Raw genomic sequence first — 17,853 nt, 5'->3', positions numbered from 1 at the left:
TTAACAATGTACTTTGATATTTCCATTGTTTAATTTGTTTTTAATTTGCTTTTTTATGAACTCCTTAATTTTAGATTTGTACATATTTGTTTGGTTGTTTTCTTGTTCGTGATATAGTTTTTAGATCTTTTAGAATTTACATGGCATTTGTTTACCATGTGTGTCTGTTAAATTGTTTGTTCACGTCTTGTGGTATAGTTTTTAATGTCAACAGTGCACTTGAGCTTCTTGCACCTTTTTTCCAATGTGGTTTCTGTAACTGCAAATGGCCAATGAACTGAACTGAACTGAGGATTGTCTTGAGGCACAAAACTGGGGAATGGTACTGAAACATTTTTGCGGCTTTGAAGGTCTCAATGAGCACAGTGGCCTCCATCATCTATAAATGGAAGAAGTTTGGATCCACCAAAACTCTTCCTAGAGCTGGCCGCACATCTAAAGTGAGCGATCGGGGGAGAAGGGCTTTAGTCAGGGAGGTGACCAAGAACCCAGTGGTCACTCTGTCAGAGCTCCAGCATTCCTCTGTGGAGAGAGGAGAACCTTCCAGAAGAACAACCATCTCTGTAGCAATCCACTAATCAGGCTTGTATGGTAGAGTGGCCAGACGGAAGCCACTCCTTAGTAACAGGCACATGGCTGCCTGCCTGGAGTTTCCCAAAAGGCAGGCAGACCATGAGAAACAAAATTTTCTGGTCTGATGAGACAAAGATTGAACTCTTTGGCGTGAATGCCAGGTATCATGTTTGGAGGAAACCAGGCACCATCCCTACAGTGAAGCATCATGCTGTGGGGATGTTTTTCAGTGGCAGGAAGTGAGAGACTAGTCAGGATTGAGGGAAAGATGAATGAAACAATGTACAGCGACATCCTGGATGAAAACCTGCTCCAGAGTGCTCTTGACTTCAGATTGGGGCGACAGTTCATCTTTCAGCAAGACAATGATCCTAAACACATAGCCAAGATATCAAAGGAGTAACTTCAGGACAACTCTGTGAATGTCCTTGAGTGGCCCAGCCAGAGCCCAGACCTGAATTCAACTGAACATCTCTGGAGAGATCTGAAAATGTCTGTGCACCGATGCTCCCCATCCAACCTGATGGAGCTGAAGAGGTGCTGCAAAGAGGAATGGGCAAAACTGTCCAAAGATAGGTGCACCAAGCTTATGGCGTCGTATTCAAGAAGACTTAAGACTGTAATTGCTGCCAAAGGTGCAACAAAGTATTGAGCAAAGAATGTGAATACTTATGTACCTGTGATTTCTTAGTGTTTTTTTTTTTTTGTTTTTTTATCCATTTGCAAAAAATTTGAGGAAGAAATAACTATTTTTTTCATGTTGCTGTTATGGGGTGTTGTGAGTAGAATTTTTTGGGGAAAAATTAATTTCTTCCATTTTGGAATAAGGCTGTAACATAATAAAATGTGGAAAAAGTGAAGTGTTGTGAATACTTACCGGACGCATGGTATGTCAGGCCTAAATGTTCTTTATAGCAGGAGAATGTCTGTGAAAACAGAGTAGTTTAAATAGAATTATAAAACTTTGGAGATTTTAAGCTTAACCTGGACATTATTTATATTAAAAGTTAAAATCTGGATGAACAAGTTCATGAATCAAAAATATTTTATTTGCTCGGCCTGTTTTTGTTGTTGTTTTGTTTTTGTTTTACAAAGCTAGATTCTAATTCATTATGTGGAATCTTGTATTCCATCTAACTAAATTGTACTCTTTGGTTTATGGAAATGTTCATATTTCATTTTATAAAATATGTCACAGATAGGTATTGGCTGCTGCCATTTTGGACACTGTTTACATCCATAACCAAAATGTTCAGCATTATCAGGACAGATTGCAAGTGAGCACACAAATTTGTATGTCAACATTGTTGATAAGATGAAATCTGGTATTATCGGCAACTACATTGGTCACTCATATATCCTAAGTTAAACCATTTATAAAACGTGATAAATTAGGTTCATCGATTTTGTTTTCTTTTTGGGTGCACTGATGTTTGCATGTTTGTGTTTTGAAATTTTAGTTCAGTGATTAATTTTGTATTATCATGGGTATATGTATTTTTTATATACATATGTACGAGGTATCTTATAAAACTAACCGGCAGTTTTATAAAAAAAAACTATATGGATTTGATTGACATGCGATTACACCAATCATGCTTGAACCCTTGTGCGCATGCGTGAGTTTTTTCACGCGTGTCGGTGACGTCATTTCCCTGTGGGCAGGCCTTGAGTGAGATGTGGTCTCGCCCTCTTGGCTGAATTCCTTTGTTTCACACGCTGCTCGGGACGGCGCGCGTTGCTTTATCAAACTTTTTTCTGGACCTGGGAGGAATATCCAAGTGGACACTATTCGAGAAATTCAGCTGGTTTTCGGTAAAAAGTTTAACGGCTGATGAGAGATTATGGGGTGTTTCTGTCGCTGTAAGGACTTCTCACGGAGCGGGACGTCCTGCAGTGCTTCCAGGCGCCGTCGTCGGCCTGTTTCAAGCTGAAATCATCCTAATTTAAGGCTCTGTTGACCCAGGACGTCGCGAGAGAACAGAGAAGATTCAGAAGAGGCCGGCATGAGGAGTTTTTGCGGACATTCCACTGTTTAAGGATATTTCGTAATGAAAGACGTGCGCGCAAATCCGCCGAGTCATTTCCGTGACGACTCGGTGAATCTGTGTGCGCCGCGACAGGAAAAACACCTCCGTGTTGAAAACCATTTGTAAAATTCAGGCGGCTTTTGATGGCTTTCAACAAGTGAGTAACTGAGAAATTGTTTAACAGCTTGGGCATGTTCCAACTTGTCCGTTAAGGTTTCCAACGGAGGTGTTTTTCCTGTCGCGACCCCCCGCGGTCGGGTCTGGCCCAACATGCGACTCTGCCCGCACGTTCTTTCATTACAAAATGTCTTTTAACAATGGAATGTCCAAATAAACTCCTCATGCCGACTTCTTCTGAAAGTTCTCTGTTCTCTGACGACTTACTGGGTCAGCAGAGCCTGAAATGTGGAAGTTTTCAACTTGAAACGGCGAGACGCTGCCGCCTCGAAGCGCAGATCGCCGTCAGGCGCCGTGGGCCGTTCTTACGGCGACACTACCAGACCAAAATCTCTCATCAGCCGTTAAAATTTTTACCGAAAACCAGCTGAATTTATCGAATGGTGTCCACTCAGTTGTGCCTTACAGTTTTGAAAAAATTTTGATCAAACAAAGCAGCAGTCTCTGAGCCATTCCTAAACAATGAAAAAAAATCGACGAGAGGGTGGCGACTCCTCACTCAAAGACTGCCCACAGGCGAATGACGTAACCGACAGGCGTGAAAAAACTCTCGTATGCCCACGAGGGTTCAAGCATGTCTGATGTAATCACACGTGATTCAAATCCATATGGTTTTTGAAAAAAATAATAAGGTCGGATACTTTTCTAATAGACCTCGTATACGTGGTGTGTCCATAAAGTAACAGTCCTTTTATTTTTTTTTAAAAACTATATGGATTTCATTCATATGTTTTTACATCAGACATGCTTGAACCCTCGTGCGCATGCGTGAGTTTTTCCACACCTGTCGGTGACGTCATTCGCCTGTGAGCACGCCTTGTGGAAGGAGTGGTCCCGCCCCCTCGTCGGATTTTCATTGTCTGGAAATGGCGGAATGAAAAGGACTTTTTTTCCCATCAGAATTTTTTCAGAAGCTGTTAGAGACTGTCACCTGGAAACCATTCGAAAACGTTATCTGGCTTTTGGTGAAAATTTTACGGGCTTCACAGAGAATGACTTCAACTACAGCTTTAAGGACCCCGGTGCGCCGCGCTCTGAGCTGCAATGTCGCGGCACAAACCACTGGATCATTTCTAAGCTGATGGCTCTGTGGATACGAGACCGTCGTGTGCTCTTTCACTGGTTATCACAAGAGCTGGACATCAGCCATTTTCCGGCAGATTTCACTTTTAACAAGAGATTTTGTCATGGAAAGCCGCGCAGAGGTTTTGCGCGTCACGACTGATTCGCTGATGAAGCGAGACAAAGGAACACCTCCTTTTCGGAGTGTTAGAGGACAAGTTTGGACATGCCTATCTCGGCTTTCAGTGCTTACCAGTCGAGTGAGTATAAGAGAACTTGTGGAGAGCTGGACATGTCCAAACCTGCCGTCCTTAAAGGGGTCCTTAAAGCTGTAGTTGAAGTCCTTATTCTCTGTGAAGCCCGTAAAATTTTCACCAAAAGCCAGATAACTTTTTCGAATGGTTTCCAGGTGCCAGTCTCTAACAGCTTCTGAAAAAATTCTGATGGAAAAAAGTCCTTTTCATTCCGCCATTTCCAGACAATGAAAATCCGACGAGGGGGCGGGACCACTCCTTCCACAAGGCGTGCTCACAGGCGAATGACATCACCGACAGGCGTGGAAAAGCTCACGCATGCACACGAGGGTTCAAGCATGTCTGACGTAAAAACGTGAATGAAATCCATATAGTTTAAAAAAAAAATAAAAAGGACCGTTACTTTATGGACACACCACGTACATTTTTACTTTCTTGGTTAAAGGTGTGAGCATTTATGAGCTTCTGCCTACACCCTAAATAAATTCATTCATGACCCTGTGTCATAAGGTTTTTTTTGTTTATGGACCTGTGTGTTGTGTGCACTTCTAGAGTGGGTGTTTGTTGCAGCAGTGACCCTGGGCAGTGTGTTATTCCTGCTTTTGGTTGGGGTGTGTTGGTGCCAGTGTTGCCCTCATTCATGCTGCTGCTACGTCAGTTGCTGGTGTTGCCCCGACACATGCTGCTGCCCCAGACACTGTACGTGTAAATACACACTGACAAAGTTGTTTTTGTTTTTTTTTAACTACATCTACTTCTTTACTTCCTTGTATAAAGTCTCTTGTTGATTTGCAATATTTACACCATCTACAACCAATAGTATTTTTTTCTTAATCTGTAAAGTCTGAATGGAATTGTTTTGCATTTTCTAGTGTATGAGGCAGGGAAGGGAATCAAGACAGGCACCTCCACCCCTCAGACACCTGTCTACCCTCCATACTTTGTCTCTGGTATGCCAACTATGGTTCCCATCACGCCTCCCTCCCTGGTGGACAAGATGTCCTCCATCCCTCCCTCAGACAGCACTCTACTCACAGCAGGTAAAGTCTAGTTGGGGTGATCTGTGTGCTTTTACAGTCATTATGAGACTATATCTGGGGTTTTTTTTTTTTTTTTTTTTTTTGTTTTTTAGTTACAGTTTTAGGCCAGCAGTTCTGAACATACAACCCCAATTCCAATGAATTTGGGACGTTGTGTAAAATGTACGAGGGTAGGCTGAAAAGTTCTAAGGCTCACCATGAAGGATTAATGCATTAACTGCATCATAGTGAGCCTTAGAACTTTTCAGCCTACCCTCGTAAAAAAAAACAGAATACAATGATTTGCAAATCCTCTTCAACCTATATTCAATTGAATATACCTCAAAGACAAGATATTTATTGTTCAAACTGATAAACTTTATTTCTTTTTGCAAATATTTGCTCATTTTGAAATGGATGCCTGCAACATGTTACATAAAAGCTGGGACAGTGGCATGTTTACCACTGTGTTACATCACCTTTCCTTCTAACAACACTCAATAAGCGTTTGGGAACTGAGGACACTAATTGTTAAAGCTTTGCAGGTGGAATTCTTTCCCATTCTTGCTTGATGTACGACTTTAGTTGTTCAACAGTCCGGGGTCTCCGTTGTCGTATTTTGCACCACACATTTTCAGTGGGTGACAGGTCTGGACTGCAGGCAGGCTAGTCTAGTACCTGCACTCTTTTACTACGAAGCCACGCTGTTGTAACACGTGCAGAATGTGGCTTGGCATTGTCTTTCTGAAATAAGCAGGGACGTCCCTGAAAAAGACGTTGCTTGGATGGCAGCATGTGTTGCTCCAAAACCTGGATGTACCTTTCAGCATTGATGGTGCCATCACAGATGTGTAAGTTGCCCATGCCATGGGCACTAACACACCCCCATACCATCACAGATACTGGCTTTTGAACTTTGCACTGGTAACAACCTGGATGGTCTTTTTCCTCTTTTGTCCGGAGGACATGACGTCCATGATTTCCAAAAACAATTTTAAATTTGGACTCATCAGACCAAAGCATACTTTTCCACTTTGCGTCTGTCCATTTCAAATGAGCTCGGGCTCAGAGAAGGCGGCAGCGTTTCTGGATGTTGTTGATGTATGGCTTTCGCATTGGATGGTAGAGTTTTAACTTGCACTTGTAGATGTAGCGACGAACTGTGTTAACTGACAATGGTTTTCTGAAGTGTTCCTGAGCCCACGCAGTAAGATCCTTTACACAATGATGTCGGTTTTTAATGCAGTGCCGCCTGAGGGTTCGAAGGTCACGGGCATTCAATGTTGGTTTTGGCCTTGCCGCTTATGTGTAGAAAGTTCTCCAGATTCTCTGAATCTTCTGATTGTGTTATGAACTGTTCACAAAGTGGTGATCCTCACCCCATCTTTTCTTGTGAACAGCTGAGCCTTTTTCTTAACACAGTCTGTGCATTTGTTCCTAATGTGTGGATGATCTATACTCACTGGCTGCTTCTTTAGGTACACCTAAAGAAGATCAAGCATTCAATATATTTAGGCAAAGCTGCTGTTGGTGTAATGGATTTGAAACTGAAAGATGCTGTCATTTCAGTATGGATAAAAATCTCTTATACCCCCTTCACACACACACTTGACAGTTTAATGCTCTACCCCTCTTCTTTGAATAATGTTTTGCATTTGTTACACTGTTCTCTCTCTTTGGGTTTTCACTGAAAACAGGCGTCAGTATTGACAGGATTTCTTTGCAGCCTTTATTTTTTGTAAAGTATTTAACACGATTGCTCTGTGATACAACCTGAGACTTTGTGGAAACCCTTGCTGTGCATCATGGCAAATCTTACACACAAGTACTGTGAATGCTGTGTGGAATGGAGAGAATGTTTGATTTATTTCCAATGTATTGTGCGACACATCGCGGATGTGTTCTGGCCCCTAATCTGTTCAGTGCTAGCATGGACTGGCTATGGAGTAGCAAAGTGGGATCCATTTACTTGTGTGCCTTTGTCAGTGAATTTAATAACCTTAACTTTGCAGATGGTATTGTGGACTTTGTAGAAATAATGGACATCCTGGTTACAGTACTCAAGAATTGCAATTAAACATCACAGGTATGTGTTTATACCTGCTAGGCTCTACAGTAGGCCTGCTGCACCTCCAACGGTGCCCACTATGCTAGCTGTGGGGTCATCAGCCGGGAGAACGCTATTCAGAGATGTTCGCCCCTTAACCCAGAACATCTCTGAGTGGCGTGGCAGTGAGCAAGGACAAGAAGCCCAGTGATGAATTGCAGAGTTGATGGCTGCAAGTGTCCTCAACAAGAACAATATCAAGACCTTCAGCACCTTCCAAAATTCAGTCAGCAGCAGTGTGTCTGTAAGCAACAAGAGTCCTGATCTCATTCAACAAGTCACTCACCTCAGCAGTGACATCCATGTGTTTGAGACCTTAATCTATAAAGTTGAAATACAGTATGTCTGGGAAGAGCTTTTGGTGCTATGGTGTGGTTTTGATACATAGATTAAAACCAGGGAGCTAAGATTATTGGGGTTTCGTTCCATGACATGTGCCTTTTTGTATAGTTTTGTCCCCCATCTTATTGGTCTCCTGTGTTTGTTTCTTCGTGTTACACAACACTTCATGTCTCCCTGTCGGGTCCTTCCATGCCTTGGGCCACGTGCCATTGCTATGGTTCCGCCTGACAGCGATGTGCGGTGCCTGTCGGCTCACCAGTCTCTGAGTGTGCCGTCCCTTGGGCATTTGGTTGTCTCCTTGTGTGCTCCCTAGTCGTTTATTGTTCCTCTTATTTGTTGTTTATTAGGGTGGTCCATAAAAATGGCCAAAATTTTTTTTTCAAAAAACTTCAAGTCTCACCCTCTAAATTTGTTGTACCTAACATAAAAACACATCATGTACAATTTCGTAAAACTCTAATAATTTTTACTGGTAGCACACAGCCCTTAAAGATTTTGCTCGCAATAACTTTGTCATATAGTATGGTCATTTCCAGATATTTCCAAATTATTTCTGTCAGTTTAATATTGATATGTCAGAACAGAAATTATGGCAATACATTGGAAAATCAAATCTTTTCGTATCCCATAAAATAGTTAACACTAAAACATGAATTGTGAGATGCAGTTCTTCTCGTACATGTATCATGCTCCTTCCTACAATACCTACATACTGGGGTAGCGAAGATTTTGTAACAATCAAACATTGCATTTTAATTTTATTGATGAAATACTGTTTCATTATTGATAAATTTAAATAAGTCTATGCTTTATATATTTCCACATATATTTTGATCTAGCTCCAAACAATAATATTCTTTATGCCTTGCAGTACTTAATATTCAAAAATGTATGAATCAGCACAAGAACCAATTATACAGCTGTGTAACATAAGAGAACATCCTTTACATGATAATGATATTTAAGTTGCTTGCATCATGACCAAGACTTGCTGCCGTTTCAGTCAGAATATAGGTGGCACTTCTGTCTGTTGTTTTGGTTCTAGCCAATGCTGCTGCAAGTCCTGGTGTTACAACAGCTTTAATTTTACTGGCTTTTTGTGGCACTGGCATAACAAATTCTTCATCTGGACTTTCTGTGTTCTCTTCACTCTGGCTGGAGACAGTGTCAGGTAGTGAGACATTAGATGGTCCAGGCTCCTCCAGTTTCTCTTTGTTTTTTGCTTCTGCAGCTTTCCTTTTTTTCTGCTCTTTGTTCTTTGGCAGTTTGTATTTTATCTATGCCTGTCATGCATCCTCTACCTTTCTCTCGCTGAGCAAGTAGGAACTGTCTGTCATCTTCAAACTTTATCATTGTTAGGACATCCTGATGTGCCATGTCAAACAAGTCCTCCAAAGATTCACAAAACACTGTTTCATCTTTCTTCTGCTTGTCTGTATTGCGATTCCATTTTCCGAACACCTTTTCTAACTTTGTGATCAGATGCTGCTTTGCCCTCAGTGGGATTCTAGCTCTCTCACAAAAAGGAATTGCCATGTCTATAGAGGTCACAGCAGCATCATGGACAGTTTTCTTCAAATCAGTGTGTTTGAAGAAAAATACCTTGAGTATTTGCCCATTTGAGGGCAATTTGTTTCCCTTTATTTCAGTCGGTGGAACCAATAAGGTATACAAATGTTCTACTTCTAGTAGCTGACATGTTTTACTGAAGTTTCCAGTTAATGGTTAAGCATGTTAAGTCAGCAAGTGTCTCTTTTTACATTTATCTCATGTTAGATTCACCATCACCAAAGATCTGAAAGAAAAGAAGATGTGAATTGAAGCAAAATTTTCAGCTTGTAGCCTAAAATAACATTTTTGAAAGTATGTTGTTTGTGAGAAATATTTAAACCCAGGTATAGTTTTAAATTGAATATAAAATTATACTTTAGTTACACTCAGGTGGTTAACTTCTATCCTCTTTATAAGTGATGTGATTAGATACTGGATAATGGATAACCTATTGCACGGGCACTCGGGCAGCGATAATTGATATATTTACAACCTTCAGCTATGATGTGCTACCTCTAAATATTAATGTATGACAAAAATATTTGGCAGGCTTTCTTTTTTCCCAAAGCATCATAAAATGAAGGGGTGAGAGTAATGAATTTCCAACTTTTATTTTTTTTGAACCACCCTATTGTTTATATGTTTTAGGATCAGTGTTTCTCTTATGAGGGTTTTCTGTTGGAGTCTAGTCCAGTCTGCTTCATGTAAATTCTGTCTATCATCATCACAGCACCTGTCACTGATTGAACTGATTATTTATGTCACTCACATTTGGTTCCCCACTGCTGGTCAGTTGCTTTCTGTTTGTCTCTCTGGAATCACGCTCTGTTGTCCTGCACCCATGTTGTCCTCTATTAGTAAGTGTCCTTCTCACTGTCGCATTTTTGACAGTTTTTTGTTTATCACCTCGTTTATTTGCACACTTTGACTGTTGTAGCATTTTTGGATTTTTGTCTTGGAATTTTGTGTCACGTTGTTACAAGACTCTAGTTGCATTTTGGATTTTGTCACCTGGGACTCTTGTTCACTCTTGTGTATGTACATTGTCACCTGGAGAATAAACACCTTGTTGTTGCACTAAACCCTGTCGTGTCTGCTGCCCACATCCCGGGGTCCAACCCTCGCGCCTTAGTGGTCCCGTCCACACCAAAGACAACAAATTGCAATTGATACTAGGTCTCTCTGAAGAATCTATGGGTCATGCTCAATGTGTAAAATTACTCAGGGAGGTCCAAATGAGGTGGATCACGGTGGAACATCAGGTATGACACTGTGGCCATATGGCATGCAGCTTGCCGATGCCTCATTGATGACAGTTGGAAATTGACAGTCAGGCCCAAAAGCAGTTCTAGAAAATGGTTAATATGACGAAGTGGAAACAAATAAATTAAGATTATTCTTTACACAAAACTACAATGGCAGATGAATCATGGAGTCTTCGTGATTCCCTGAACAATAAGGTGTATGAAAAATGCAGCTGAAACAAGTTTAATGTATCTCAAAGTAGATTTTTGAAGGTTGGAAATCTGAAGAACATTACCAATATTGTCTTTGAATCATAAGAAACAGGCCTAGCACACAAATGCAACTTCTCCATGATGATGGGTTAAGTGTGATTCCAGTGCCAATGCAACCTGTTGGGGTTCCCTACCGTGTGCCATCCACTCAGGATCAGGACTCTCTCAAAGTGCTACAGTACGTAGAGAAACAACTGGCCCAGTTCAACCCTTCCAGGTCCATCAGCCAGCAGTGTAAGCGATAAAATCCAGCATGAGGCTCGACTCTCCAGCATGCTGTCTTGATGTACTGTCGCATGATGATCCAATCATGATTCACTTCATGTTGTACTGCCTTTACATAGAGCATAGATTGAGCTGCTGTACTTGGTTGTTTTGGCTTTTTGAGCTTGTCTTTGCATGCCACTCTGTACATTCAGCTGACTTGAATTTGCTTTAGTTTAGACGTATATCATGGCATGTTTGCATGTTTTTAACATATATCTGAAGCACATGATAAAAAACACTTCACATTTAATTTTTCATTTATTATTGTCTGTTTAGCCTGCAACCAATCAGAGCTGAGCTCTCTCCACGAGGGAGAAAATGGGTTTCGCCAAACATACCGCAACATCCAGAAGAAAGCTCTGCCTGCCATCCCTGACCATGACCCGGATGCTAAACCCCAGCGAAACCATGACAACAGGAGTCAAGAGTCACAGCGTTATCATGATAATCCTCCTTCGGTGGCACATTGCCACAATGAACCTGATTCAGGGCACCGCCAGTGCCGTGCCGAACCCCACCATGCACGGCACTACACCGTTGATCCTCCTTCTTCTTCTCAGTCTCACAAACGTAGCCACTCTGATCGCCAACGCAGTTATAGACAGGAAGAGGACCACAGCAGGTACAGACGCACGTAAATACACACATACAAATATTCAGAAAGCAGGGTTTACTACAGCATTTAAAATACTGAGGCATTGGATTCAGTGATGAACTGGAAAAGTAAGCCAAAGTTGCATTGTTATGTCAATGCCACCACCATTCTAGTGGGGTCTGGATGTTTGTTCCCCTGAAACCATGAAGGAACTTGGTCTTGTAAACAATGTTGTGCTCTAGTAGTAATTTTATCATAAACAGATTGGTTGAATAGGTATTGTATGAATAATGACATAGCAAAAAAAGTCACACCCACAAAGGATGGCCAATTAGTTTAATGCACATTAATTAAGGATACAAATAACAAGCAAAAATTTTCAAAGAACATTCTGAATTGTCTTTAAAACAAATCAGACATAAGCTGTGTTTACATGGACAGTAATATTATGATCTTAATGTGATTAAGTCTAAATTCTGAATAAGACACTGTCGCGTAAATAGGGTTTTCTGATTATCTTAACCTGAATAAGGTCATAATCAGAGTAAACAATAATCTGATTAAGACGTGAAGTGTTCCAATATTATTCTGATTATTGACGTGCACTGTAGACATGTAAATACCTTAATCAGACTATGACCTCCCATTGGAGTTTCTGTGAGGTTTCAAAACCTATATGGATTTCATTCATATGTTTTTACGTCAGACATGCTTGAACCCTCGTGCGCATGCGTGAGTTTTTCCACGCCTGTCGGTGATGTCATTCGCCTGTGAGCACGCCTTGGTAAGGAGTGGTCCCGCCCCCTCGTCAGATTTTCATTGTCTGGAAATGGCTGAATGGAAAGGACTTTTTTTCCATCAGAATTTTTTCAGAAGCTGTTAGAGACTGGCACCTAGAAACCATTCGAAAAATTTATCTGGCTTTCGGTGAAAATTTTACGGGCTTCACAAAGAATAAGGTCTGTTAGTACAGCTTCAGCTATGATGATAGTTTTGTTAGAATGTCTTAGGCTGCCTCAGAGGATCTAGAGAGCCCTGACAGTTCCCTTCTGCTTTGCACTCAGGTTCAGGTTCAGGTGACTTTATTTGTACCTGTAGGTATATTTGACTTGCAGCAAACAGAAAAGGGCGTCCATGTTAGTCAGGCACAACAATAACAATGAAAACACTGAAAACACTAACAAAGAACATATGCAAAACAAAAGTATAACACAGACACAACCGGGCACTCACAAGCTTACTAAACCACTTAAAACAAGCATCAGGAGAAACCAGTAAAAGACGGCCATCATAAAAATCAATGTGCAAAAGGCAAATAAATAAATAGCTAAATATATAAATATGTGCAAACCCTGCTAAGATTTGTTCAAATGCACAACTGCCGTTGGAACAAAACTACTCCTGTAGCATTTTGTCCTACACCTTGGGCCTTTAAACCTACGGCCAGAATGTAGGAGCTGAAATTCATTAGCCAGAGGGTGGGACTCATCAATTGTGATGCAGCTAGCTATCTGCTGTAATTGTTTGGTGTACAGGGACTCTAAACTCAGCTGCGACTCACCAATCAGCCGACTGGACCATTTAATAAAACCCACTCTGTTCCTATCCTTCAGTGTCAGACTGCCAAACCATACCACCAAAGAAAAAGATAAAAGAGATTCAATAAAAGTACAATAAAATAGTGTTAACATGGTTCAGCCAATGTGGAAGTAGGACAGTTTCCTGAGGCAGAACAAGTGCTGGGGACCCTTCCTGCACACTGCCTCAATGTTTGCCTCAAACTTTGCCTCAAACTCAAGCCAATTATCAATGATAGTCCCAAGGTTGCACAATTTCAACTGGTTGACCATTAATTACTGTGTTGTTAGGTATGCTGGAATATCTGACGTCACAACTGAGAATTGTCCAGCAACGGCAGTCTGCAATTGTAGGATCCAACAACACTTATTCTGCTGTCAAATTTTGGTTTGAGTGTTAACTTCTTTTATATTATCATTAGCTTTCAAACTTAAATGATCAACCTCTACACTGGACTGTCAGCCATCTAGTCAGCTAATGTTGGCAAAATAAGCAACAAAGACATAATTTATCCAGCTGAACCTGGTTACCAAGAAGTAATTTGGAACAATAACAAATCCAAACAAAATGGAGTTAACAAGCTGAAGTATGAACATAGCCAGATTAAAGGCTATGTTCAGACTATGTATATATTGTTTAATAGAAATACTAAATAGTGTTTTTTTCCAGTAAGTAGAACAGTAACATATATCTAAATTGTATTTAAGTATGTATCCTTCTACTCTTTCTGCTTATTATGAACCACAGATGCTGCACCAGTTATGCAAGTTCTTTGGTTTTTAGATTAACCCTGGTTCATAGTCCTTAGGTATGTAGAAAGACCAAATCTGAACCTCCATCACTTGACTTGGACAACCAACAACTATATATTTGATTACAATGACTTGCCTAATTCACTAACAGTATAAAAACAAACCCAGTATCATAGTGGCTGGGCAGGAACTTCTCATGATATCATTTGGTTTTTCCCTGTGTCCTCTCCCCTAGTCTGCTGTCTCTATGTGTTTACCTTCTCTTGTTGTGATGTTTTGAAGGTGGAACCCTCGTTCAGAGCATGTCCAAAGAAAGACATACCATGCTGCAGGACGGACAGGCTCGCTGGATGAGCTGGAGGAATTTGCAGCTTCCTACAGGCAGCGGGGAGGCAGAGGCCTTAAGACCAGACAAGAAGAAAGGGGAGCATTTGAGATGGAACTTCAGTTTAGCCGCTACCCTTTCTATGAGGATGGTCCACCGCAATATTATCACAATCATGAAAATGACCTTGGAGATCAAAACCACCATGATGACCACTATAGACAGAGTAAGAGGAAAGAAGAGAACATAAGTCCAATTCCTTCACCTAAAAAGAAGAGGGGTAATTGTGATAGTGAACCCCATGACCGACCACCTCTGCCATTGACTTCATCTCGAGAAAAGGACTACAATGGCACATTCCTTAACAGTCTTTTGGAGCGCAAAGCTAAGTTGCGTGGGGCTACACAGGGGAAGAGCAGGGTCCAGGGTGAGGATGGTTCAGAGACACAGTCAAAGGGAAGCTCGAAAAAGAGCAGTGAATCTAGTCGGCATTGTAGCCATTCCCCAAGTAACAGGCCTGAGGCAAAGTCACTGCCGCCTTCCTCAGACGCTGATCGAAACAGAACTGACAGGCCATCTCCACGCACAGCCCCAACATGCACCCGTTCTTCTCAACCTGCTGCACATGCGCTGTCAAGTCGCAGAGAGGAACCCAGAGACAAGTCCCGTAAAGCGGTGAGTTGCCTTTCCGGGCTCTTGGCCCATGAATTCCAGTAGTCAAGAAGGTTTGCTTTTCATGTTGAGTGGCGGCTCCATTGCAGTCAGAAGAGCTCAGACATTTTCATGAAGGCAACATTTCAACAAAGGTGAAAACTAGTTGATTTCCAGGCTGTTGACCAGTTTTATTGTTTCCCGATTTTAAAGATTCCAGTAATATTGCACAAAATTAGCTATGCAAGGTTTAACTCACAATTCAGAATGTGATAAGATAAGAGCATTTTTTTTGTTCTTGAACCTGCCTAACCACAAGTTCTACTATACTTTTAATTTCTGCATGGTATGAATGAGGACTGGACATTTTTTTTTCCGCCTATCTATTTTATCAATATTGTGTTGATATAAATTTAGATGGACATGTAATCTTCATTGCATATCGAAATAGATTCATTTTATTTTATTTTTTATTTATTTTTAAGAATTATACACTGCTAAATCCTTCTATGCACTCATGTACAGTAGGTGACAGTATGCATGATCACTCCAGTGTTAATATATTCTGTTCATTTTCACATAATCAGAGGGGACATGATATTGAAAGAGTATAATTTGTATATGATTTATAGGGCCACAGCTACTTTCTGTACTGTCCATGGAGCTGTCCACAATCCTGACCTCATGCACAATGACACACTTTAGCTGAACAAATGCACTCAGGGCGTACTATTTATATTTATATATGACCAATTCACCTTGCAGGCTGTGGATGATTTGATTCGTTAACAATAGGCCACAATACATTAATGTTTATTCATGGTGTTTTCTGTGTTAAAGAAGATTATGGAGTGAAAATAAAGAAATGCATACCCAAACAGCTCACAGGGAATAACACTGAATCTGATTTAGACACGACTGCAATGATCTCACAAGATTGGCTCAGTTTGCAAACATGCTGAATTACAGATGCAGTTTCAGTCCCTAAAACTCCTTTTAGCCCTGACAAATAATGTTACATGTGCAAACCTCATCTATATTCATGTTCAACACCCACAATATTATGCAATCAGGTAGGCACACCCCAAATTGCATATTCATGAAGACAAATATGGTAAATGAACAATACACACTATTTTGCACATTTGAAAGATGCAATTCTCAGTGCACCCCATTAGTAAATCGGCATACATGTTTTTTCACAAGTGCTATGGTATTTGAGCACATTTTTACATATGCAAGCCTTTATTAAAATAAGTGTCATGGATTTTCAATGATACAGTGTCAACAACCAAATGTTTGTTACGGTGAGATTTCTGTTGATAATGCAGTGTATCAAATATATTTCCATTTCAATCTCAGACATTTTCCATGACAGTTTCTACAGTTCACGTGATCCCACATTTCGTCCAAAGTTGAGAAAATAGCTTGTTAAAAGGTTTCTGCACTTGTGTTGTTGTACAGGTCAGGTTCAGATGCTACCAGAATGAAAACTAGGTAGAAGACTCTGTTGTGTATCAAACCATTCTTTCTAACAGTAATAACCAGTTCACTTATCATCTTCCACACCTGGGACAAACTGTTGTTTAAAGCCAAATCTTGTTTCAAGATAATCAGATATGTCAGCGTCAGCATCTGGCCACAAGTTTAAAACAAATAATTAAACAAAGACAGTTTGTCACATGTTCTGCTTCATGATAGTAACCCATATTATGCGGCTAAAAAAATGATAATAAATGCTTTTATGCTATTTCTACAGTCTTCAGATCAGTTACTTTTTTTTTCACAATCATTTGCAGAGCACTCTACTCAGCCGGGATTCTCTCATCGTCTGAATGCCACAGATGCTGAGAACACGGAGCTTCGTGCACCGCAGGAACATATGTTGAGCTGGAAAGGAAAAGAATGCAACGTACACTGCCGTCATGAATGCTGAATCAGGATCTATGCAGCCCCTCAGTCACACAAATACTGATACTGAGGCTTTCTGCCTGTGACCTCACTCAGTGATGAAGACACCACCGGACAGCTTGTGTCACCGGCTGTCTTGTGTGTATGTGAGACACACTGAACGCCGAAGTAATGGGCACTGCGTGTAAGACTAGCAGGACTTTTTAAACTGGTAACACACTTTCACCCAAAACACAATGGGCCTCATGTATCAACGTGCGTACGGCGATATTTGAGCGTATATGGGGTGTACACCAAAACGGCTGCGCTACTTGGCATTTATCAATGTGGTCGTTGGCGTATGCTGCGCTGAAAATATACACCAGGTCGAGAGGTGGCGTAAATTATACACCAAAATGAACCAGCACTGGAATCCACATAAAAATGAAACTGATCAACATGATAAACAGTGCCATTATACAAATCAATGCATATGTTACATAAATAACACTTTCCTGATTATACTACATAATAATCAGTACAAATCCCGCTTTTGCGGGATTGCTGGTCTATCGAGCACGATCCGTGGCCACAGCGCTGACTGCAAAGAAAGCGCTGCTCGCCTTTTTCTCCAGACTTCGAGCCTGGAGCCAGAGCAGCGCTGAGCTTAACTTCATGTGGTGTCATCGTTTTAGACAATGAAATTGATCATTACAACTGTAGTGTTGTCATTCCCTTCGCCCGTGCTGCAATCAGGTTTTGTCTTCTCCATTCGTTTGTCACAATAAAATAAATAAATACATCTTAAGAATAAAGAAATCTGAAAAATTAGGCATGTTTTATTACTTGAGCGAGCAAATATTCACATGTCAAGAATTATTGACATGTGAAAAGAGAATACAGTGGTCCCTCGCTATAACGCCGTTCACCTTTCGCGGCCTCGCCGTTTCACGGAATTTTTAGTCCAATTTTGCATGCCTTTTTTTTTTTTTACAGTGCATTGTGTTCTGCGTGTCTGTTTATAAGAATCTTCTCACCCAGAAGAAAAAAGAGCACCAACAACTACTCATAACTGTGTTTGTCACTCGGAAACAGACACCTGCAGCCAGGTGTGAGTGGAAAAAGGCGCGGCGTCAGGACGCAGAGGCGCAATCTGTCAAATA

The 17,853-nt window shown here is 40.9% G+C and overlaps 1 protein-coding gene and 1 long non-coding RNA gene across 5 annotated transcripts in view; one reads left to right on the top strand and one right to left on the bottom strand.

Annotated features, from left to right (window-relative positions):
* Nucleotides 1-16,948, top strand: part of LOC117531423 (immunoglobulin-like domain-containing receptor 2) — an 84,003-nt gene extending 67,055 nt beyond the window's left edge. For 2 of the 4 annotated variants that reach the window (XM_034194524.1, XM_034194541.1), the window contains 6 exons: nucleotides 4,649-4,795; nucleotides 4,969-5,136; nucleotides 10,738-10,866; nucleotides 11,176-11,521; nucleotides 14,107-14,824; nucleotides 16,600-16,697. In XM_034194524.1, coding sequence (XP_034050415.1) covers nucleotides 4,649-4,795; nucleotides 4,969-5,136; nucleotides 10,738-10,866; nucleotides 11,176-11,521; nucleotides 14,107-14,824; nucleotides 16,600-16,635 — 1,544 coding nt within the window. In that variant the 3' untranslated portion in view covers nucleotides 16,636-16,697. Of the gene's footprint in view, nucleotides 1-4,648; nucleotides 4,796-4,968; nucleotides 5,137-10,737; nucleotides 10,867-11,175; nucleotides 11,522-14,106; nucleotides 14,825-16,264; nucleotides 16,298-16,599 lie in introns of all 4 variants that reach the window. The other 2 variants (XM_034194533.1, XM_034194549.1) reach the window with 2 other exon arrangements.
* Nucleotides 6,722-7,464, bottom strand: LOC117531468. Its single transcript, XR_004566629.1, has 3 exons — nucleotides 7,360-7,464; nucleotides 7,216-7,218; nucleotides 6,722-7,174 (listed from the first exon to the last, which is right to left on the bottom strand). It is a non-coding gene; the product is annotated as an uncharacterized LOC117531468 (long non-coding RNA).
* Nucleotides 16,949-17,853: the final 905 nt, after the last annotated feature.

Source organism: Thalassophryne amazonica, chromosome 2, assembly GCF_902500255.1.
Source record: "Thalassophryne amazonica chromosome 2, fThaAma1.1, whole genome shotgun sequence".
In the NCBI taxonomy this organism is placed as follows: domain Eukaryota; kingdom Metazoa; phylum Chordata; class Actinopteri; order Batrachoidiformes; family Batrachoididae; genus Thalassophryne; species Thalassophryne amazonica.
Note: the sequence above shows the minus strand (reverse complement) of the source record. Positions and strands in the feature narration are given on the sequence as shown.